Consider the following 23,102-nt stretch of genomic DNA (forward strand, 5'->3'; position numbering starts at 1 on the left):
ATATGCCCTTGACCAGAATCAAACCCACAACCCTTCAGTCTGCAGGCCGGCGCTCTATTCACTGAGCCAAGCCAGCAAAGGCTTTGCTGCTACTTCTAAAAGGTGATTTAAATCTCAAGTTAGACTTTAAAATTCATACTTAGAAATAAACTCCTGTAATTCCCCGCTTTCTAAAATATTTTAATCATTTCTAGGAAAATTATTAAAGTGCCCAGATAAAATCAGTGTCTTTATTTAGATACTCCCCCATGTCAATTATATCAAATCATTACCAAAAGAGTACAAATACGCTTTATACACTAGCTTACCCTACACAATCCACTTCTTGAGGATAATTTAATGAGCGAAGCATTTGTTCTAGGTTCCGTAAGCTTCTCTTCAAGTCGCCTGTTGCCATTATTTAACATTACATTCAGCTCCAGCTTTTGAAATAATCTAATATTTCACCTAAAAGTAAAAATTTATAAAGCAATTAAGTCTGTGTATTTTTGAAGCTTCTCTATTCTATTTTGTTCACATATCCTATTTTGTTCACATCTCCATACTTACCTTGGCTTAGCTATTTCTCCCCTAACTTATCTTCTCTACTGGTCTAGTATTGCCTAGTATTTATCTCATATTCCTGAATATAAGGTGTGTTTTTCCCCCAATATTTTTTCCTTATAAAAAAAAGTTTGCTTTATATTCACGTTCTTGAAATGTGTCTCATATATGATACTCTCCCAGATACTTTATTTTGAACAACAAAGTACCATTTGAGAAGACACATCAATCTGAAATAGTCTACATCAAAGACTATTTTGGATGCTTATGAAGGGTACATTAAAAAAAATCAGGAAAAAATGGAGACAGAATAAGCACAGATTTAGTCATAATTCCCAGAGCTCTGACCTCACCCAGTTGCCAATAAGATGCTTTAGTTAAAAAAACAAGTGATTAAAAACCACATATCCTCACCAGGGCAAAAAGAACCATAGGGATTCCATAACAGAAGAGGTATCAACAAAATTTTGGAAGATGGAAAGCAGATGGATGAGTAACAGCCAACCTAGCAGAGCACAGACTGGCCAATCCCATCTATTTAGGAGAAAACCAACAGCAGCAACATAGGTTCAGAAATGAGGGGCCCTTACAGTTCTGCAAGGGGTAAGGCCAAGGGGCATTGAAACAAGGATGATTATATGAACGTTTATATATAAGGAGCTGCTAAATACTGGTTTTTCACTTCCCTTCCTGTCTCTGACACATAACTTGCTCAACTGGGCAACTAGCTGTCTGTGCCTCTGGGTTTAACTGTCCTCTAGCTTGTTTCATGTTTGTGTGTGTGTGTGTGTGTGTGTGTGTGTGTGTGTATACACACACATATATATACACATACATATATATATATACACACACACACACATATATATATATATACACACACACATATATACACATACCCATACATACTAGAGGCTTGTTGCACAAAGAGATTCATGCAATAGGCCTTCCCTTCCCGTGGCTGCTGGCACCGGTTTGCCTCTGGCACCCGGGACCCAGGCCTTCACTCCGGCCAGGCTCCAGCCGGAGCCAGCCCCAGAGCCATCCGGCTTTGCTGCTCTGGCCCCGGGCCGTCTGGCTTTGCTGCTCCAGCCCCGGGGCTGTCAGGCTTTGCTCTGCCACTTGGAGCCTACGCATGCAAATTAACTGCTATCTTTGTTGGGTTAATTTGCATACTCTCCTGATTGGCTGGTTAGTGTAGCAAAGGTACAGTCAATTTACATGTTTGTCTATTATTAGGTAAGATACACACACACACACACACATATATATATACACACACATACACATATATATACACACACACACATATATATATACATGTGTATATATCACATGTATATATGTGTGTGTGTGTGTATATATGTGTATATATGTGAATTAATTCTGATACTTGAATTAAACAAGTAAGTGGATGATTGAATAGTAGCAGCTACGCTTTCTCAATGCTGGAGTGAGAATTTACTGATAAGCAAGGGGAGGAGACAAGAATAAGCCATGCCTAATGGATTAATTAGAGACATTAGTATGAATTTATGTTTAGCTTAATATAGATACAGATAGTTGCATACTGAAATATTTATAGATATGTAGATATAGACAGCTTAGTATATACACATCTATTTCCGCTCTCTGCCAGCTGAAAGTGACTAAAAGCAATGACACCCCAGTAGCAAAGAGCACACATGGCATCCAGATCTTGGTGTGTAATACTATTCTCCAATAAAAGAAAGCAGGGCTCCCTGGAGAAAAGACCAATTGTAGAACTGGGGCAGGAAATATGCAAAATGAACCTAAAGCATTATGTAGCTCCAGAAAGTAAAAACTACACACAAAACAAACAAACCAATCCAACATTGATGGGGATACATCAAAAGTGCACAGGAGCCAAATGAAATAGCTCCCAATGGTCAAAGTTAACACACTTTGAACAATAAAATTAATAAAGTAGTATGAAATTATCCTATCTAATAAAAGAGAAAAATGGTAATTGGCGTACGACGATACCCTTTTCATTGGTTAATCAGGGCTATATGCAAATTAACTGCCAACTAAGATTGGCAGTTAACTGCCAACAAGATGGCGGTTAATTTGCATATGTAGGCACAATGCAGGGAGGCGAAAGGGAAAGCAGGAAGAAGCCCCCTGTCACTGACAGTGATCGGAAACCCAGGGGGGAGCTAAGAGCTGGGGGGCAGGGCAAAGGCGGCCCTGGGGCCGCCTTTGCCCTGCCCCCCAGCCATGATCGGAGAATCAGGTGCCTTTTCCGCCCTGGCCAGTGATAGCAGGAAGTAGGGGTGGAGCCAGCGATGGGAGCTGGGCACGGTCGAAGCTGGCAGTCCCGGGAGCTAGGGGTCCCTTGCCTGGGCCTAAAGCGGAGCCCACAATCGCGGGGCCGCTGCAGCTGTGGGTCCCCGCTGCCCGGGCCGGACACCTCAGCCAGAGGCGTTAGGCCTGGGCAGGGGCGGAGCCTGCAACCGCGGGGAGCTGGGGGTCCCCTGCCCAGGCCTGACACCTCTGCCGGAGGCCTCAGGCCTGGTCAAGGGGCCGATCCGGTGATTGGTGATCGGAGGGTGATGAGGGTCAACTCCTCTGGCCGAGGCATCAGGCCTGGGTGGGGGGCAGAGCCGGGGATTGGGGGGATATGATGGTCCCCTTGCCCAGGCCTGAAGCCTGGGTCAGAGGCGTCAGGCTTGGGCGGGGGGTGGAGCAAGCGATCAGAGGGAGATGGGGGTCCCCTGCCCAGGCATGATTCCTGGGCCAGAGGCCTCAGGCCTGGGCGGGGGCCAGAGCCAGTGATCAGGGGGAGATGGGGGTCCCTGTCCAAGCCTGACACCTCTGGCGGAGGCATCAGGCCTGGGCAAGGGGCCGATCAGGCGATCGGAGGGTGATGGGGGTCAACGCCTGAGGGCTCCCAGTATGTGAGAGGGGGCAGGCTGGGTTGAGGGACACTCCCCCCCCACACACACACACCCAGTGCACGAATTTCGTGCACCGGGCCCCTAGTTATCTAATAAAAGACAAAGATGGTAATTGACTGTACCTTCACTATGCCCACAGGCCAATCAGAAGAGTATGCAAATTAACCCAACAAAGATGGCGGTTAATTTGCATACACAGGCACCCAGTGAAGACTGAAGACAGTGTAGAAGGAAGCCAAGCACAGAAGGGAGCCAAGCGGCGGAGAAGGGAATGGATCGGAGATAGCAGAGACGAGGGCGGAGCTGAGGCAGTGGACATGGGAGGGAGCGAAGTGGCAGAGAAGGGAGGGAGCGAGGCAGCGGACATGGGAGGGAGCCGAGGCGGCGGACACGGGAGGGAGCCAAGGCCGAGGCGGCGGACACGGGAGGGAGCCGAGGCCGAGGTGGTGGACATGGGAGGGAGGCGAAGCAGAGGACACGGAGGGAGCCAAGGCAGTGGACACGGGAGGGAGCCGAGGCAGCGGAGAAGGGAGGAAGCGAAGTGGCAGAGAAGGGAGGCGGCCGAGGCAGCGGAGACAGGAGGAAGCTGAGGGCGAAGTGGCGAAGGGAAGGAGCGAGGCAGAGGAGAAGAGAGAGAAGCCTGCCTCGGTGGGCTTTGCTCCCTTCTCTGCTTCGCTCCAGTCTCAGGAAGCCCTATTCTTGCAGGAATCTTCCTGCAGGCCTCTAGTCCAAGGTATTAAAAAAAAAAAAAAATCAATCAGTATAATTCAATACATTAACAAATAAAGGAAAAATCTCATAATAATTTTAATACATGCACAACAGGCATTTGCTAAAATTCAACACCCATTTATTTCATAATTCTTATGACATTAGAAATAGAACTAACTGTATTTGATAAAGAGCATCTACAGAAATCTCTTGTAAACATTATACATCATAATAGTGAAATACTGAAAACTTGCTTCCTGAGATTGGGAATGAGGCAAGCTTACCTAGTCTCATCATTTCTATTCAACATTGTACTACAGGTGGTAGACAGTACAAAAGTTCAAGAAAAAGAAGTAAAAGGAATGAAGATTAAAAAGGAAGAAATAAAAATGTCACTATTCACAGACCACATAACTGTATATGAAAAAAAATAAAAAGTAAGTGAATTTAACAAGGTTGCTGGATAGAAGGCCAATTGTATTTCCCTGTATTCCCCAAATAATTAAGAGATGTTTAAAAATTATGTATGTATAAATAACTCACTATAGCCTCAATAAATAATCATAAACATGTGAATAAATCTGGAAAATATATGTAAGCCCTCAAAACAAATAAGTCATAGAACTCTAGTGAGATATATTAAAGTAGCCCTAAATAGAAGAGATATACACATTGATCAAGGATTGGAAGACTCGGCCTTAATCGGATTGGCTCAGTGGATAGAGCATCGGCTTGCAGACAGAAGAGTCCCAGGTTCGATTCCGGTCAAGGACATGTACCTTGGTTGAGGGCACATCCCCAGTGGGGAGTGTGCAGGAGGCAGCTGAATCGATGCTTCTCTCTCATCGATATTTCTAACTCTCTATCCCTCTCCCTTCCTCGCTGTAAAAATCAATAAAATAAATTTTTTTAAAAAAAGAATTGGAAGACTCAATATATATTGATTCATAGATTTAATGCATTTCCTCGCCCTCCCCCCAAAAAATGCCTGCAGTTTTTCATAGGTGGACATTATTCATAGGTCTCAAATATATATAGCAATGCAAAAGAAAAGAATAACTATCAAGTTAAATTTGGAAGACTTAATGACTAGATATCAAGATTCAGTATAAAGTGAAATTTGGAATAAGTGAAAAGATGTACAAATAGAACAATGGAACAGAATACAGTCCAGAAACCGACCACTGACACTAAATTTATGACAAACTTGATGCTGAGTAGCCCTGGAGAAAGGATAGTCTTTACCCATAAATGATACTTTGTCAACTGAATATCCAGATGGAATAAATAAAACTTGAACCCCTGATGTAAAGGGTGCCTCACATCCTTCACAAATTAATTTCAGGTTTGTTGAAAATCTAAATATAAAATATAAGACGACCAGATTTTCTGGAGATCACAGAAGAGAATAATCTTTATGAACTTCAGGTGCAGAAGAATTTCTTATCTTATGATAAAATGAAACACATTAAAATCAGTAACTTCTGTTCATCAAAAGACACCTTTAAAAGAGTAGAAAGATAAGCCATTGAGTGGGAGATGATGCTATCATATATGTAACCAACAAAAAGAATCATGTCTAAGGTATGTAAAGAAATTCCTACAAAAAATAAGAAAAAAATGGTAACTCAATAGAAAAATAGGAAAGAGACCTGATCAGGAATTTAACAGAAGGGTAAACATGTGAAAGGATACTCAATCAAATTAATTATTAAGAAATTACAAAGTAAATAAAGAAATCTGAAATCTACAGAATTCTGTGCAAGAGTATATTAGTGTTACTTGGCAATATCTGCTAAAGATGGTATACATAAGGCCTATGAGACAGAAATACTAATTCAAAAAATTTACATAACAGAGTATGTATTTATATATGTTTGTGCAGCAAAACACATGAAAAATATTTTTTAAATATATTTGTATTGATTTTCTACAGAGAGGAAGGGAGAGGGATAGAGAGTTAGAAACATCAATGAGAGAGAAACATTGATCAGCTGCCTCCTGCACACTCCCCACTGGGGATGTGCCTGCAACCAAGGTACATGCCCTTGACCGGAACCGAACCTGGGACCCTTGAGTCCGCAAGTCGACGCTCTATCCACAGAGCCAAACCAGTTAGGGCCACATGAAAAATATTTGACATTTTATTTTATTTTTATTTATTTATTTTTTTAAATATATTTTATTGATTTTTTACAGAGAGGAAGGGAGAGAGATAGAGAGTTAGAAACATCGATGAGAAGAGAAACATCGATCAGCTGCCTCCTGCACATCTCCCAATGGGGATGTGCTCGCAACCCAGGTACATGCCCTTGACCGGAATCGAACCTGGGACCTTTCAGTCCGCAGGCCGACGCTCTATCCACTGAGCCAAACCGGTTTCGGCAATATTTGACATTTTAAATAAAATGGTTCACTTTTTAAAAATCCCAAAGAAAATAATACCATAGGATTATATTTTTAAATGACTGATGTGGTAGGGCTTTTGTTAGATTCTCCAAAGAAAAGGTTATTCCCTAAGGAGGTCATAAAATAAATAAATACATTTTTATAAATAGTTAAGAACCTTTGCTAGAAAGAGATGAAAGAGATATATAAGTCTAGTCAACCAGTAAGGCAAAACACAACAACACTTAAAAATATCTACTTGTAACTGTACATGGACACTTCATAGAAGGAAAATCTATATAAAAGTCTAAGCGACCGAATGACCAAACCACCGGTCGACTGGCTGCTATGACGCGCACTGACCAGAAGGGGGCAGATGCTAAATGCAGGAGCTGCCCCCTGGTGGTCAGTGTGCTCCCACAGCCAACCTCCTGTGGTCCCTCCCCCTGGCCAGCTGGCCCTAATGGCCCAGATCGGGCAGTAGGACAACCTTCCACAGCCCCTCCCCCCAGCCAGCCAAACCTTCTGCGGCCCCGATCATCCTGACCGCTGGCCAAGCCAACGGACCCCACCTGTGTATGAATTCGTGCACTGGGCCTCTAGTAACATATAACAATACCTTGAGTAATGAATCTTCGGGAATGAAGCTTCTTTAAAGTGAAGCCATTGACATTAAAATTAAAACAGAACAATTCATAAATCAGGGGAAGTAGAGTGAGCATGATCTTTCCCCAGTCAACCTCCCAGCAGTTACCCAGGATACAAATCATCTCTCTACACACCTTCTAACTAGAGGCAATAAGTCTAACAATGTGCAAAATCCTAAATTTAGTAAGCTTTCTAGTTTAAGCTCCTAGGCATCCCATTCTGGACCTTTTCTCTGTTTTAGGAACACAGTATCTTCCTGATCCAAGTCTCCTCTCCTTTATCAATATGGTAAAGAACAGGTTTTTGACTATATTTTTATACACTCATGCATGTGTTTTAGTCACTATTTTTCAGCCAATCAATTACTTCAACTAAGCATTTACATTTTTAGGCAGGAGGAATTTCGGGTACTGTCAAATGGGAGATAACTAGAAAAGAAAGGAAGTACTCCTCAAATCACATTGTACAAAATACTGGCCGAAAAGGCAAATCTTTTTTAACATCATTTAGGATGATTGGGGATCAACAGATATATGGAAGAAGAGAGATGACTTCTCATGAACATGACCAGCCTTTACTTTCCAGGAAAAGATGAGGTGGGAACTAAGCTGGCTGTAATTGTCATTGGCCATTATAGAAGGTCTGAGATTAAGTTCCAGACACATCTGTTTTAAGACAATTCTTCTTGGAGCACCTTTCCCCTCACATTCTATAACTTTAATATACATTGTATTTCTTCCCACAGACTTCCTTTAATCCTGCATATTCCATCTTTCTAGTACAGGTCATTTCATTTCATTTAACACTTTATGGTATCTATTCCATCTTTCCTTTCTCTGTAGTTCTGGAACATATATCAATGTCTCATTATTTCTACCTCTGGTAATGGAATTTCTGACCACAAAGTATGTCCCTGGAACACATCATCTTCAGTACCAGCGGAATCAATATTTTGAAGAAGAGTAAGATACAAGTACAGCTTGGATCTGTAGGTGAAGGAGATAAGTGATAAGAATAGAATAAAAAAAATAAAGGGATACAAAACGTGAAATCATAGAAAAATTATAGTTACTGCTCTATAGTTTCATGAAAGGCTTTACTGAGTCTACAACAAGATTAAAAATTAAGATATTAAAAAAGTCAATCTCGAACTTATGCACATTTAACATAATACTTTCAGAGATGAAAAATAACTTTAAAAAAATAACATTTACACTTTATAACCCGTATCAAAGGAAAGTAAAAGAAGAAGATATTACTCAGCTTGTAGCATGGATCCAACCATTACGATGGTCTCAATATTGCTTCCTGGCTTCCTCCAGAGAGCTCTCTCCGCAAGTCAGCTCTGCCCAATCGAACCCCATTTTCAATCGAGCGAGAGATCATGGCTGTTGGGAGTCATGCAAGGATGCCTCCCAATGGAATGCCATTAAACTCAGAGGGATTTTTGATCAAAATGAAGCAACGACACTGACGACAGCGATTGCGGTTGATGACTTAAGTTTGTGACATTGCTCATAATGCTAGATATTATCTAAAAACCGTGTATCAAAAATAGAGGAGTAGAAAGAGGAAAAGTTTAAGTTTATAAAACTTTTCACAAAAAATATTAGGGAAACACTGTTCTAAGAGAGACAGAGAAAGGGCTGGGAGAGAAAACATTGAGAAAATGGGGGGGGGGTGGAACAAGGGAAGTAAGGGACAAGTATAGACAGAGTTCAGACTGTCGTGTTCACATATAAAACTGTTGAAAGGTTTGGACAACTTTAGAAAAACAGGTTAACACAGACCTAATTCCGGAATCAAAACGTCAAGATTGATTTTTTTTTTTTTCATAGTGAGGGAAAAATCAATAGTCTCCTAGGAACATGGAAACATATTGAAACCCCAGGGACATGCCAGCAAGGAACACATGCACTACTTTTCATCTCTTCCTTCCAGTCAATATTTCCGAGGAGCTCAGCTCAGAGGCTGCAACAGGAGGGAGCGGACTATCACTTCGCTACCGTAAATCACAACCGAATCCCAGAGGATGCGCTGCCACGGTTCTTCGCTGTCACGAAGGGACGTAAGCAGTTGGGTATACTATAGGCAAGACACGTCTAGGGGCCCTCCTCCCTCCACGAGATTTAAAAGGACGAAAAGACAGACCTGGTCATCGCTCACACTCGGGGCCTCGGTCACGGCATCAGACAGAGGAGAACTCAGCCCAGTCTAAGGGGCAGCCTCGCCAGCTCCTCGAGGCTCCCCCAGCAGCCGCGGAGCCGAGAAGCGGACTCCGAAAGGGAGGGGTGTGGAGGGGTTCCTATGCAACCAGCCCAGCCGCCAGCAACAAACCCGGGCAGCCGCACGCCCGCGCCCGGGCGCGTTTCTCGCGCCGACCGTTTGTATCTGCAACAGCGGGTCAGAGCCCGCCACGCAGCGCGGCCGGACCTTCGGAGCGGCAGGCTTCCCACGCTCCACGATCCCTCGCCGCAGATTCCACACCACGTTCGTCCAGACCCCCGAGGACGCTGACTCTGCTGAGGGCCTTGTCCACAGCCAGTCCGATCCCAAGCTGCCAGAGGAGAAACTGTCCCCAGTTTTGATGCTCAGAGTGGCTCGGGAGGCGAAGTGAGAAACGAGGAATCTGTAACGAATCGTCCACAACGGAGATAAAAATGCTTTTGCTTTAAGCCTCAGGCCTCACACGTCACTTCCGGCAACAATAGGAAACGTCAAACCTCGGGCTGTCGGCAGCCCTCGCTGCTGCAGTTGGAGGTGCGCCCCGTTTGGAGGAAGCCGGGGCTGTTTCTGAGGTTCTCGCCGCCCTCACCCTCACCGGCGTGAACCAGGAACGTCTGAACCGGCTTCTCCAATGGCCTGGGCACCAGTTCCCGGCTGAGCTCTTTTCTGTGTGGCTAAAAGCCCCCGTCAAGAGGCCGAGTCGTCGCGGCGGCGGTGGGGATCGCAGGTCGCACAGGTACCAGCGTCAGCCTAGATGTTTCAGGGCTCCTGCTTCTTTTCCCCTCCACTCCCCCACTTTTCTCCTCGGAAATGAAGATAACTGGTGCTCGCTAGTTAGTAGAAACTTGCCAACCAGCAAGACTTTGGGACCAATGACAGTGCAAAGCTTCTTGAGTGACAGCGGTGACGGCTTATTAAAGTGGGGGATAAGGCGGTGTCAGCAGGCGGGAATAGGTGTGTTCCTGGGGTTTTCTAGGCCATTAAGGTCAGCCTGGGACCGACGTAGTGACCCAACTTCATCCTGAAATAAAGCCGAGAAGAGGCGATGATTGTCCTTTCCTAACCCAAGTGTTGCTTTTCGAGCAAAGTAGGTTTTGTTTCCGTTGTGTGGTGTTTTTTTTTTTTGTTGTGGCTTTTTTTTTTTATGCATAAGCACAGTTTTCGGTTCTTTACATACTTTTCAGTAATATGAATGCAAACACAGTTAAAGTCACGATAGATTGCCAGTTGCTTCAGTTATCAAACTTTGGTTATACATTTGAAAGCTTCTTCGTTTTCCCATCTTTTGTTTGGTTCTCTGTGACTGGGCTTTAGTTTCTTATATGGTGGATGCTCAGTGACATATTATTAATTGGATGGAGTAGCATAAATGATTCCTAATCCTCAGCCATTGAAGGTTTTCGTTGTTTTATTTTTAGGTTCTGTTTATGTTTTGTTTAGGTTTAGTAATTTAGTAATTGTGCATGCTTGTTTTAACCAGTGGAATTTAGATTTTAAAGGATCCCAGGTGTTTCTGTCTAAATCAGTATATCATGATGTTTACTACTGCAAGGTGGAGCTAATTTATGTTTTCCATTTCAGTTTTTCTTCTCCCTCTTTTAATGTTTGGCGTTTGGTAACCTTATTTCTGAGGTAGAAGTCCCCTAATCCCCCCGCCTAAGAAAATGGTTTGCAAAATTGAGGAGAATGAAGAATACAGGTTTTTTTCTATTTTTTTCAGGTTGAGTAGGAAACTTCCCATCTTTATCCAGTTAACTTGACAGTTTGTCTGATTAGATCCTTCCCTAGTTACCCCTTGCTGAGTAACAAATTGCCCCCAAATTTAGCTGCTTGAAATAACAAGGATTTATTATATCAAAGTTTCTGTGGGTCAGAAATTCATGAAACGCTCAGCAGAGCACCTCTGACTCTGGTCTTTCATGCAGTTGTGGTCAAGCTGTACATGGGGGCTGAGATGTCACCTGGAGATTCCACTGGGGGGGAGAAGGATCCACTTCCCAGTGCTCTCGCCTTGTATTGGCAGGCCTGGCTTTCCACCACAGGGCTGCCTCGCAACCTCGCAGCTGGCTTCAATCTATCGGAGTCCCAGAGGCTCTCTATAGTCTTTTATAACCTGATCTCAGAAGTTTACCCCATCACTACTGCCATGGTGTTTGTTGGAAGTGAGTAAATAGTCCAACCCAAAATCTACCTGGAGAGGATTACACAAGGGCTTAAATCCCAGGATGCAAGGATCTTTGGGGGCCATCTTAGAGGCTGCCTAACAGATACTCCGCCTGATAAATTTTAGGAGGTAATAGATAGGAATAACTGAGCAGAAATGCAGTCAGACAAGGAGTAATGTCAGATTGTAAAGAAATAAGTTTATACAAGCCTTATCTCTCTTGGAAAAGTGTTTTGGTGTGTGTGTTTTTGTTTTTTTGTTTTGTCTCCCTTTTCCCCCCTACTAATTATTTGAAGAGAGGCTCATTATTTTGCTTGGGGAACTGCCTGAGGGATGATGTGTGTCTGAGGAATGCTTGTGTGTTTTAAGGTCTCTGTGAGCAGAGCATATCACAGCTGGAGATTGTGTATTCCTTACTCATTGCCATTTTATATGGTTGAAATTGTATCAAAACAAACATGAGCAACGTTAGCTTTTAAGGAGGAAAGAAAAGGTAGAGGGAAGCCTTCTGGTGTAGAAAGCAGGCACATCAGTGGCAGTCGTTATGGTGGTATGAGATCAAAAAGGGATTGGGGAGAGGTATGTCCTAGAGTGGAACTTCATCTGGTATGCCTGTTTTTAAGCACTATTAGGTGGCAGGTACCACCTTTTCCAGCATTACCTGGATGTACCTTACCAGCATAGCTTTTGTCAGGGAACCATATAAGTTTATCAGAAATTAAAGGTATAGACTTCAGGTTTTCTTGTGACACGATTTTGGCTGTGACCCACTGTAAAAATGTCTATGCTTCTTCCAAGTTTGAAAGATGTTGTAAATCCTTATCTGTAAGTAAAGTATTACTCATGTTTATCTCTTATCCCTCAGGGGCTTAATACCAGCCTGATTGTGTCAATTCTCAGATTGTAAATTTGGCTTTTAAATTGGGGCTCCCTATCAGGTTAACATACTTCATTTATAGGAGTTTGGGGCCCTTAGATGGCTGCAAAATTTTAAACAGATGCTTACAAAAGTAACACAGTTGATGTGCTTTCACCCATACAATATCTTAAGGTAATAACTTCTAGATAAGCTAAAACATGAATTGTAATTTATTATGTATGATCAGTTTAATAGGGAATGTTTTGTGTGTGTGTGTTGTGCTTTGTGTAAACTAAAACATTGAATTGCCAAGAGATGACCTTTTTTTCATAGTACATTGAAATTAGTCATTCAGATTTATGATTTTATAGTTCATTGATGAGCCAACTGCTGTGTACACTGTGTTTTTCTATATCTTCATTCAAATTTGGAAACAGACTAATGCCTTGGTTGGCCTGTGATAATGCATCAAAATAATTAATATTGACAAGACACTGGGGAGTAGGGGAGGCTGGGGGAAAGTCAAGGGGGGGGAAATGGGAGACATATGTAATACTCTTTGTAATACTTTAAGCAATAAAAAAATTTTTTTTAATTAATATTGAAAGTCTGTGAAATATACATCTAACCCATGATACTTTTTCATTGAAGTATTTTACTTAAAATTTTAAAACAACGTTAATATCATACATCTTCTAAAAATTTATGTTCCCCATTTATTTTTTTCTCATTATTTTGTTATTCTGACAAATTTATTGACATAGATTCCACACTAAAACTAAAATGTCCTAACTTGAGTAAGATTACATCATATTTGGGGCAAATACTTTTATGATATAAAGATGAGAAAAGATATTTGTGGTTTCAAATTTAAGCAGCAGATTTAGGGAGTTTAGCTCTGTAATCAGCAGTTTGCATATTCTTCAAGAATAGGTCGCACAGGATTTCATAAACTGATTGAAAGAAGGAGCAAGATTTTAGCAAGTGAGTCATGCTTGGAGAACAAGCCCCTGGGCTCTTGCTGAATAGTGATTTGTAGAAGTCATGAACATGGAAAAGAGATGGGAAGGGCAGATGCTAAATACACTCAAACACACATACATGCATCTGTCTCCATCACCTCTGCATTTTACCTTCTAAAAGAATGTTTTCTCATTTTATTTTTATAGAATCATAGAATTTTATAGCTAAAAGAGACCTTAGGGATCACCAAGTTCAAAATCCTTGTATTACAGGTGAGGAAACTGAGACTTTGAAATTTAAATAACTTGCGCAGTACTCACAACTAGTTAAAGAAGGAGCCTGAATCAAAACCATGTTTTGTGTTGGAATCTTTATTATTAGATGTTTCTCATCTCATTTCTGATTTTCCTCCTATTTGGGGCTTCCTTTGATATTTATCTTATTTAATATATTGTTTGTTTCGTATAAAAGTAATTCAGTAAGAGTTATAGTCTTGGTTTTATATTTAATTCCACAACTCTCATAGGAATGGCCATTGTGGTTGGTGGGGATGGAGTGTGGTATGTCCTGAGGAGGTGAGTTGGGATAGGCAGCTGCTGATTATAATTGGGTTGAGTAAATAGTGTAGTCAAGGAAGAACCAGTGTAATTAAAAATAATGCTGGTGAGAAGTATGATAAATTTATTTAAAAGTTAAAACAGTGGAACATTTTTTGGGGGAAAAAAGCTGAAGAGATTAAATAGGCACGCAGTTCTCAGCTTTTGGGTTACATTTAAATGACACATCTTAATTTTTACATTTGTTTAGATGCCATTTGGTAACACTCATTATAGAATCAAATTAAAGAGCAGGAAAAAACCTCCAGAAAACAAAGTATTATTGTAAATCTTTGTGAATTAAAACAAGTACAACTGGTATGCCTTTTAGGAACAAAAACTGCTCTTGCAGGACCAGATCTTTAAATTTAATGACTGGGTTTTTTTATGTGTTTAATGTACCCTGTGACCTCTTAGTACTTAGCTATTTCCCTTTTCTCCTTAGAAAGACCTCCTTGTGGACGGACCCTTCCTTCATTTCTCTACAGTTGTTGCCTTTCAATTTTAGAGGTGTGATTGGTTATCAGGTTTTTTCTTTCCTTTCCTTTTTTTTTTTTTTTTTAATTCTCTACTCAGACTTTTCTAAACTACTTTGGTGGTCTGTTCTTTTGGAAGTAGGGAAGTAAATGCTGGGCTGCCAAATTGATTCTAAATGTCACATAGAAAATACTTTCTCACAGAATCTCCTATGTTCCTATGCCATTGAGTAATATCATAATATCACTTAAAGATTTTTAAAAACGAAAGCATAGTTGTTACTTCTTTCTACTAGGAAAAAAAAATGAAAATTGTCAAAAAGATACAAATAAGTGAACATCCTTGATCTTTAAATGTTAATATAAATTGCATTTGAGAGATAACTCTTTTGGTACATATTTTAGATCTCTATCTCTGAGGTAGGAAATTTCTTATTTATAAATTCCACTATGTAGACACCTAAGAAATATCGAGGAAAACTAACCATTTATAATGAGTATTTAAATGAGATTTTTCATGTCAATCATTGCAAACCAGTAATTTAACGTTGTTTGCTCAGGAAGAGACTTACGGAATCATTTTGCTTCAAACAAGAGCATTTAAAGCAGAATGCTTTTTTTAAGACCTTCAGCCTCCTTTATACTTTTCCCATCTGCCATTGTGTATTCTCTACCTGCATAGGGTATAAACCATTCTTTATTACTTAGAGTTGCCTCCACAGGATGTGCCATTTGAATGCTTAGTGTCATGGAGTTACTAAAAGCCTTAGTACAGCTAGCCTTTTCTTACAGAAGAGTGCTTTATTTGATGTCTGTCACAAGGACATGTTTTGACTAAAACTGCTTAATATTTTAAATACAGGCTTTATATTAGATATTCCAATCGCTATTAATAAATAATTTCTATCTTATTCTTTTGTAGATGCTCTGCCCTTTTGAAAAAAAGGCAAGGCATTACAAGTGCAGTCAGTCCAAATCACCATCCCTTTTAGAAATATAGCCATCTACTGGAAATCAATAGAAAAGTATTATTGTTCTTAAAAACTAACTGATATAGTTGTTGGTAATTAATCTAATGTATACTGCCTTCTAGGTGGAAGTTCCTTTATGCTGCTTGCAACAAATTCGTTTAGACTAAAACTTTTTTAAAAAAGAGAAAACGACATCCAAAATCGTGTCCAAAAAATAGGTATAGCTTTTTCTCAGATGTTTGCATTAGGAAAAAAGAAAGTGAGGTAGGACCTACATACAGCTTTCCCAATTAAAAGAGGCTTTTATAGATGGTATGTTAGTTAAGGCTCATTAGCAACCCTATAAAATAGATAGGAGTGAATTCCCCTCTTTTATGGGAAATAGAAGCTCAGAAATCTTGTTTGAAATATTTACAGTCACACACTATATGGCATAATTGGAGCTCCAATTTTAAATTCGCCCTCCAGAGTAACAGTATCAAGAACACTTCTAACCATTAACATATCAATAGCAATTAAATATGTTAGTACTTAATACCAAAACGCTATCTTTGTTATCACTGACCTTATTTGCTAAACTTTGTGTTTATATATCAATCTAAGCAAAGTTACCTTCTACTTTATATATTCACTAGTTGTTATTTTCTTCTCCTACCAAAGGTAAATGGAATCTCTCCAAATTTCACAAATCCTAAATTAATGAAATTTAGAACCAGGATATGACTACTCAGGTAATTAAGTCCAAAATAATCAAGTGTACTCTGAAATGGGAAAAAACAAAATAAGTGTTATCATTAAAAGGGCGTGAGGGGTGGCTACAAAACTACCTCTTATTGTAAACTATCTACTGTGGGTAGGTTCTCTAAGTATCCATTGGGTCAGAATTAGCCATTATTTTACTGAGGTGGCAAATGAGGACCACAAACTACAGGCTCGTCAGATTCTATGTTGGAGTTTGAACCAGACTTGTTTTCACATCAAAGCCTCTGTGCTTTCCACAAGAACAGTAGCCTGAAAGAGAAGCACAGCTGGGAAAGAATGGAGCTAATAAGCAGTGACAGAGGTAAAAGATGCGAGCCAGTGATGAAGAAACAGATGGTAGGTTGCCTTTGCCATCTGTGGGCTCTAACAACTCAGGGCATGTGATTTGGTGGTTAAGAATACAAGCTTTGGACATTCATATTCCGTATTTAAGAAGGAGTTTCTTGGTAGCCCTTAGCAGCGGTTCTCAACCTGTGAGTCGCAACCCCTTTGGCAGTCAAACGACCCTTTCACAGGGGTCGCCTAAGACCATCCTGCATATCAGATATTTACATTACCATTCATAACAGTAGCAACATTACAGTTATGAAGTAGCAACGAAAATAATTTTATGGTTGGATCACAACATGAGGAACTGTATTTAAAAGGACCAGAAGCTTGAGAACCACTGCCTTAGGGAATGAAGGGGTGGGGGATCCCAAGTGGATTGCAAAGGGGAAAGTTGGGAGAAAGATGTACCGTTCTACCATATTCCTATATAGCAGAGTTTCAGTGGGTTCCTACTCTACTCAAACTCTCAAGATATGTCATATGTAAAGTATATGATTTTATAACTATGTCTATTAGATTAAGATTAAATTTAATTTTGATTGGAGTCACTGGGTGAAATCAGGAAAAATAAACCAGGTGATTGTTATGTATCTCAGCTGCACTTTAAGGATTGAACATTGGATCTTTTAGACAATAAAAAGTTGATCTATAGATGTATGCATCTGCATAGGGTTGCCTTTGCTCTGGTCTGATAGCCATTATGTTGGGCCACTTGTAAATGCGAGTAGGAGAGGAGCGGAGTCTTTTCTCTATGGTCATTCAATTTCTTTAGTGAAACTGTCTGCCTCTTCATTTTACTTAGGTAAGAAAAGGGGTTGAAATAGATGTGTAAGCATTCTAGACACATGATGTATGTGTGTTGGTGGCTAAATTGTGGTCTGTTGTTCCATGTGCGCACATTTAATTCTCACAAAAAATTGTAAAGGGGGATTTTTTTTCTCATTATTGTGTAAGTAAGGTAACAGTGACCCAGAGATGTTAATCCTGTTTTTTTGTTCCTCATTTTGCTCTGAATTACTACCATCTTTATACTGTGATTTGGACCCCTAAAAGCCTCTTGAGGGTTCTGTAATGTACTTTTCTCTCTGCTCTTCCAGACTTTTCTCCGCCTTCCTCTTCATGGGTTCATTAGTAAGCACTCCCCTTCCACTCTCACATTACAGAAATCTGTTGACATTTCATGTCCACTTAACATCCTGTTTTCCTTTCTCTCACAGGTTTAGTTTTTACAATTTTTATTCCTTTTCTCTCATTTTAATAGAAGGGAAAAGTGATAATTATATGTGCTCAATCTTACATCTTTTTAAAAAATACATGTATTTTTATTGATTTCAGAGAGGAAGGGAGAGGGGGAGAGAGAGATAGAAACATCAGTGATGAGAGAGAATCATTGATCAACTGCCTCCTGCACATCCCCTACTGGGGATTGAGACCACAACTCGGGTATGTGTCCTTGACCGGAATCAAACCCAGGACCCTTTAGTCCGCAGACTGATGCTATATACACTAAGCCAAACCAGCTAGGGCTCAGTCTTCTATTTCTAACAAGACAAAAGTTGACCATAAGATTTTTTCAAAAGTGAGTTAGAACATTCTTTCTTCTATCTGCTGTCCAATTGATACCTTATGTCTGCCATTTTCAACTGTTTTCATCTCATGGCACACATAAACTACTAAAATTCTGCAGCACACCAAAAAATATATTTTTGCGGATCTGTTAAAAAAAAGAAAAAGGTATGATTTTCATTCATTCACACCAGACAACTATTGTTGTATTGGCTATTGTCATTTTTTAAATTTTACAATCTAAGGGAAAAGAGGTCAGCACCCCTGACTGAATAGTCAGGTATTGCATGTTTTAAAAATTCTTGTGGCACACCAGTTGAAAATCGCTGCCTTATGTCATAAATCATGTTCATGAGATGGTACCCTACCATTTATATTTATCTTAATTCTGGTTTAAAACCTATTTCTAAAACTATGAATGAATTGAAAGAATTTTAGAGCTCAGAATATTAAAATTAAGTTATGTAATACCCAAAGAGCTGTTTTAGAAGGAAAATTATCAATGATGCATAATAACACTACATGTACCGTGCCTAAAATGTTGACGGTACGACAGGTCCTTTAGAGGTGTTAGTGGCTGTTTGCTCCATAAACGGATCTTGAAGTAAGAAACTGTATGCACTCTTCTTGGTAAATATTTTCCAAAGACTTTATTTTTGAAAAATGCTGGAATCAGTCCTAAAATCATGTTAATATCCATTTTTGTCAACCTAGCTACTAGGCCACGGCACATAGGACTTTGGAATAGAAAGTTAAATTTGAAGTACAAGATATGATAGTACTGAAATAAAAAATTTAAATAAATGAAAATACCCCTCTGTCATTTAGCTGATATGACATTTATCCATAGCACCACTGAGTACTCTAGGTCACTTAATTTGGTTACCAATCCCTGTTCAATAGCCTTTAGTGCCAGGTTTTTGAATCTCCTGTCCACTCCTGGAGTACATTTGTGATTAGTACAGAATTGAGCACGAATATTTGACCTTTAAACCAAGCAATATAAAACCAAGTTCTGAGACAGTGGGAGCATTGTTTGACCACTGTATTAAAACAATCAAGATTAGTTAAATTGATAGCCAGGTTTGCATAATTCCAGGAAAATACAAATTCCTGAATAATATTTATTTGGCCATTGCTTCATATGATACTTCATCCAATTTAAAAGGGAGTTCCAAGTTTTATTATATTTGGATTAACCATGCTCTATGAAGAATTTAAACTTACTAGAGTATCTAAATCTTTGTTTATAAGTATCGATTTTATCACCAGTCTGAAAAATAAGAAAATATGTGTCCTAATTGCCTTGATTTTTTCCCCCGCCACATAGCTTCTTTTGTCCTCTGAAAAGAAAAATTTCAAATTTGATATCTTCTAGACTCTAGAGGATTTTTGTTAACATAATTTCTCCTCTGTAACGCAAGTAATTATGAAATTTTTGCTTATTTCTATCAGATAATAAATAATGAAGTACTATTTCCACATTTAGAAATATCTTTGGTTCCACATTTAGAAATATCTTTGGTTTCATAATTTTATAGATCTTCTGAAGATGATAAACTTTAACAAAATATATTCACATTTGGAAGAAAAATGCATGGGCCATCTAGAATACTATTAATTTACAGTTCTCATTATTTGCAGATTTTGTATTAGTGAATTTGTCTACTCATTAAATATTTTTATCCCCAAATCAATTTTCTTGACACTTTTCCAGCCATTATTGGACATTTGCAGAGCTGCAAAAATTTGCATCTGTGGAGGCACACATTTCCAGCTAAGTTTGAATAAGCCAACGAACACTCTGCCTGCTTTAGTTCTCATGTTGTAAACAAATCTTTTTCGTGGTTAATATAGTGCCACATTTTTCCCATTTATGCCATTTGTTGATGATTTTGTGATTTAAAATGGCTCCCAAGTGTAACGCTGAAGAGCTGTCTAGTGTTCCTAAGTTTAAGAAGGCTGTGGTAGTGCTTTACGGAGAAAATACCCATTAGATACGCTTCTTTCAGAATTGGTGTGTTCTGTGGTAGTGAATCAATAGAAAGACACAAAACAAAATTATGTATTGATCAGCTGGTAAAAATGTGTCTAAAGGCTCACAGGAACCTAACCCCATATTTCTTCTAGGAGCAGTGGTTCAATATTTGCTAATTCCATGTTTGCAGTGATTTTACAGAACTATAAGAATTGACTGTTTTTTTAATCTTAACATGAAATAGACTAATTATCCAATATAATAAAACCCTAATATGTAAATTGACCAAACAGCAAAACCGCACACTGACCCCAGGGGGCAGATGCTCAACACAGGAGCTGCCCCCTGGAGCGCTGCTCAGCCAGAAGCTGGGCTCACAGCTGGTGAGTGCAGTGGCGGTGGCGAGAGCCTCTCCGCCTCTGCTGCAGGCAGGTGGTAAGGAGCAAAGGGGTCCAGGGAGTGGGCCTAAGCTGGTAGTCAGACATTCCCTCAGGGGTCCCAGACTGCAAGAGGGCACAGGCCGGGCTGACGGACACCCCCCCCCCCGCCCCCCAGTGCCAGTGCATGAAATTTCATGCACGGGGCCACTAGTGTTCTTATAAGAGTAAGTATTGTTTTCAAAAAAGAAATATCTCTGTTTTGAGTGAACAAATAATAGGTGATTTCACAAAATCCATATATTTAATTTATTTTTGTGTTTAATTTTTATTTAGTTTGAAACTCTTTGCCTAGTCAGTGATTCCACTATGCAGCTTAATTTTTTGACCAAGTAATTGACACAAATGACAAATTTTAAGAGTTTGAAATCATGTAAGAACTCAGCATGAAACTATCATATTTTCTCTCTCTTTTAGAGCCAAATGTTGAAGCTTACTAATGATAATATAAGGCCCTGTTTCATGCCATTTCTATTGACACCACCATAAGGCATGCCGAAGTTCAAAACGTTTTGTGAAACATAAGGCAGGATTTTGTTTTTTAGGTTTTGGTGGTTTTTTAAAATGTAGTCATTGATATAAAAGAATTGCTTTTATGAAGGGAACAAATAACCATGTCTAAAATATCAGATAGAGGATGAAGAATTATGTAAATAAACCTTACCATGCTAAGCAAGTGTCAACATGAACAAATGAGATTATTTGGTGTACAGAACATGAGGACAATTAAGCATCATTAAATATATTTTACCAAAGTACTCATGATTTTTACTTTGTGAAAATATTATTTTGTCAAAACAAAGTAATAGATAACATCTTAGTGGCTATTAGCTGTGGAATGAAACTTTATATGCATTATCTCATCTAATACAACAGCCTTTTAGGCTCTAAGTATTATTTTTTTACATTATATATGAAGAAACTAAAGTTTAGAATAATCAAGTAAGTCCCCCAAGGTCCTGTAAGTAATAACCAGTGGAGTGAGGATTTAAACTCCTCTGTTGGACTTCAGAGTCCAAAACACCACTCCATCCATGACTTGCTTCACAATGTCTGCAATGGATATCATGTCTTTTTGAGAGTTTTATCACTTTTCTGGGAGTTCCATTCACATTCCACATCCCTGTCACCCTAATGAAGATTGGGAGTGGGGTGGAACACTATAAACACCCTTTCTTTTCTCTATCGGATAAACTTATGATATTAATCTTCCTCAAGTGGTTTATTGTACTGTGTTCTTGCCCAGTATCAACAACTGCTTTAAAAGAAAAATGGAGTCCCAAAAGGGCAATTTGCAGTGTTATTTAACAGTAGGAGAATAGAAAATGCCGTTTTCTTTGTCTGAATTATGTGTACATCAGCTTAAAACTTCCCCTCTCCCCATCAAGTTTGTGTGTGTGTGTGTGTGTGTGTGTGTGTGTGTGTGTGTGTGTTGTTTTTTTACTTTTTATTTAAGAACCAGCTGCTGGCTTTACCTCTTTCTACCTGCCGGATGCTTTCTGAATCACATTCAGCGCTCAACTTTAGTGATCCCCATTAAAGTCCAGAGCCTAGGGAAATCACCCTGAGTCTGTGTTTCCTAGCAACATCCCTGAGAGGAACAACAGCTGCTTAACCATATGCCACTGGAAAGATGCTGTAGGGGAAATACACTGAAATTGATACTAAATGCCTTAAACCTTGAGACTTCAAATACCATAGTTACCATGTTTGATTTTTTTACCTTTAGTTGTGCTAAGGTAAAGAGACAAATAAGTTTAAGTATCTAAAATGACAGGCTACATGAACTTTAGCAATCAATGTGATTTCTAGATATTTTCTTGCTAAGATTAATGCAGAAATAGCCATGATGAAAATAATACCTTTTTTGTTTTGTCTTTTCCAGGATGTCATAATTAAAGTCATGTTACATATGACTTTTTAGATTGGTTTCTTTTACTTAGTTATATGCATTTAAGTTTCATGCATGTCATTTTATGGCTCGATAGCGCATTTCTTTTTTGTAGTAAATATTTCATTGTTTGGATGTACCATAGTTTATCCATTCACCTATTGAAGGACATCTTGGTTCCTTACAAGTTTTGGTAACTATGACTAGAGCTGCTATAAACATATACGGTAAAAGCATGTTTAGTTTTCTAAGAAATAACCATATTACCTTCTAAAGCAGTGGTTCTTAACCTTGGCTGCACATTAGAATCACCTGGGAATCTTTTTAAAATCCTGATTTCTGGGCCTCATCCTCCAGAAATTCTGTTTCTTTGTTACTAATGTTGTGGCCCCACCCCATAACAAAGAAACAGAATTTCCGAAGGATGAGGCCCAGAAATCAGGATTTTAAAAAGATTCCCAGGTGACTCTAATGTGCAGCCAAGGTTGAGAACCACTGTTGTAAAGTGACTGTGCCATTTTGCATTCCCACATACTTGCCAGCATTTGGTGTTGTCAGTATTTTGGATTTCAGTCATTCTAGTAGATGTGTAATAGTAGTTATGTCTTTGTTGTTTGGATTTGTGATTGCCTAATAATGTGATGTTGAGCCTCTTTTCATATGCGTATTTGC

The 23,102-nt window shown here is 39.5% G+C and overlaps 2 protein-coding genes across 9 annotated transcripts in view; one reads left to right on the top strand and one right to left on the bottom strand.

Annotated features, from left to right (window-relative positions):
* CEP44 (centrosomal protein 44) overlaps positions 1-9,784 on the bottom strand; it is a 31,049-nt gene extending 21,265 nt beyond the window's left edge. For 5 of the 7 annotated variants that reach the window (XM_059697626.1, XM_059697625.1, XM_059697622.1 and 2 more), the window contains exons 1-2: positions 8,089-8,197; positions 309-447 (exon numbers count right to left, since the gene is read on the bottom strand). Coding sequence is in view for 6 of the 7 variants with exons in the window: in XM_059697625.1 (XP_059553608.1) it covers positions 309-397 (89 nt within the window). In the remaining variant the exon portion in view is untranslated. Of the gene's footprint in view, positions 1-308; positions 448-8,088; positions 8,198-9,362 lie in introns of those variants that run through there. The other 2 variants (XM_059697621.1, XM_059697624.1) reach the window with 2 other exon arrangements.
* Positions 9,785-9,930: 146 nt separating this feature from the next.
* The window catches only part of FBXO8 (F-box protein 8), a 38,679-nt gene continuing 25,507 nt past the window's right edge, over positions 9,931-23,102 (top strand). The window contains exon 1 of one of the 2 annotated variants that reach the window (XM_059697627.1): positions 9,931-10,173. The gene's annotated coding sequence lies outside the window, so the exon portion shown is untranslated. Of the gene's footprint in view, positions 10,174-10,326; positions 10,525-23,102 lie in introns of those variants that run through there. The other variant, XM_059697628.1, reaches the window with a different exon arrangement.

Source organism: Myotis daubentonii, chromosome 5, assembly GCF_963259705.1.
Source record: "Myotis daubentonii chromosome 5, mMyoDau2.1, whole genome shotgun sequence".
Classification (NCBI taxonomy): Eukaryota; Metazoa; Chordata; class Mammalia; order Chiroptera; family Vespertilionidae; genus Myotis; species Myotis daubentonii.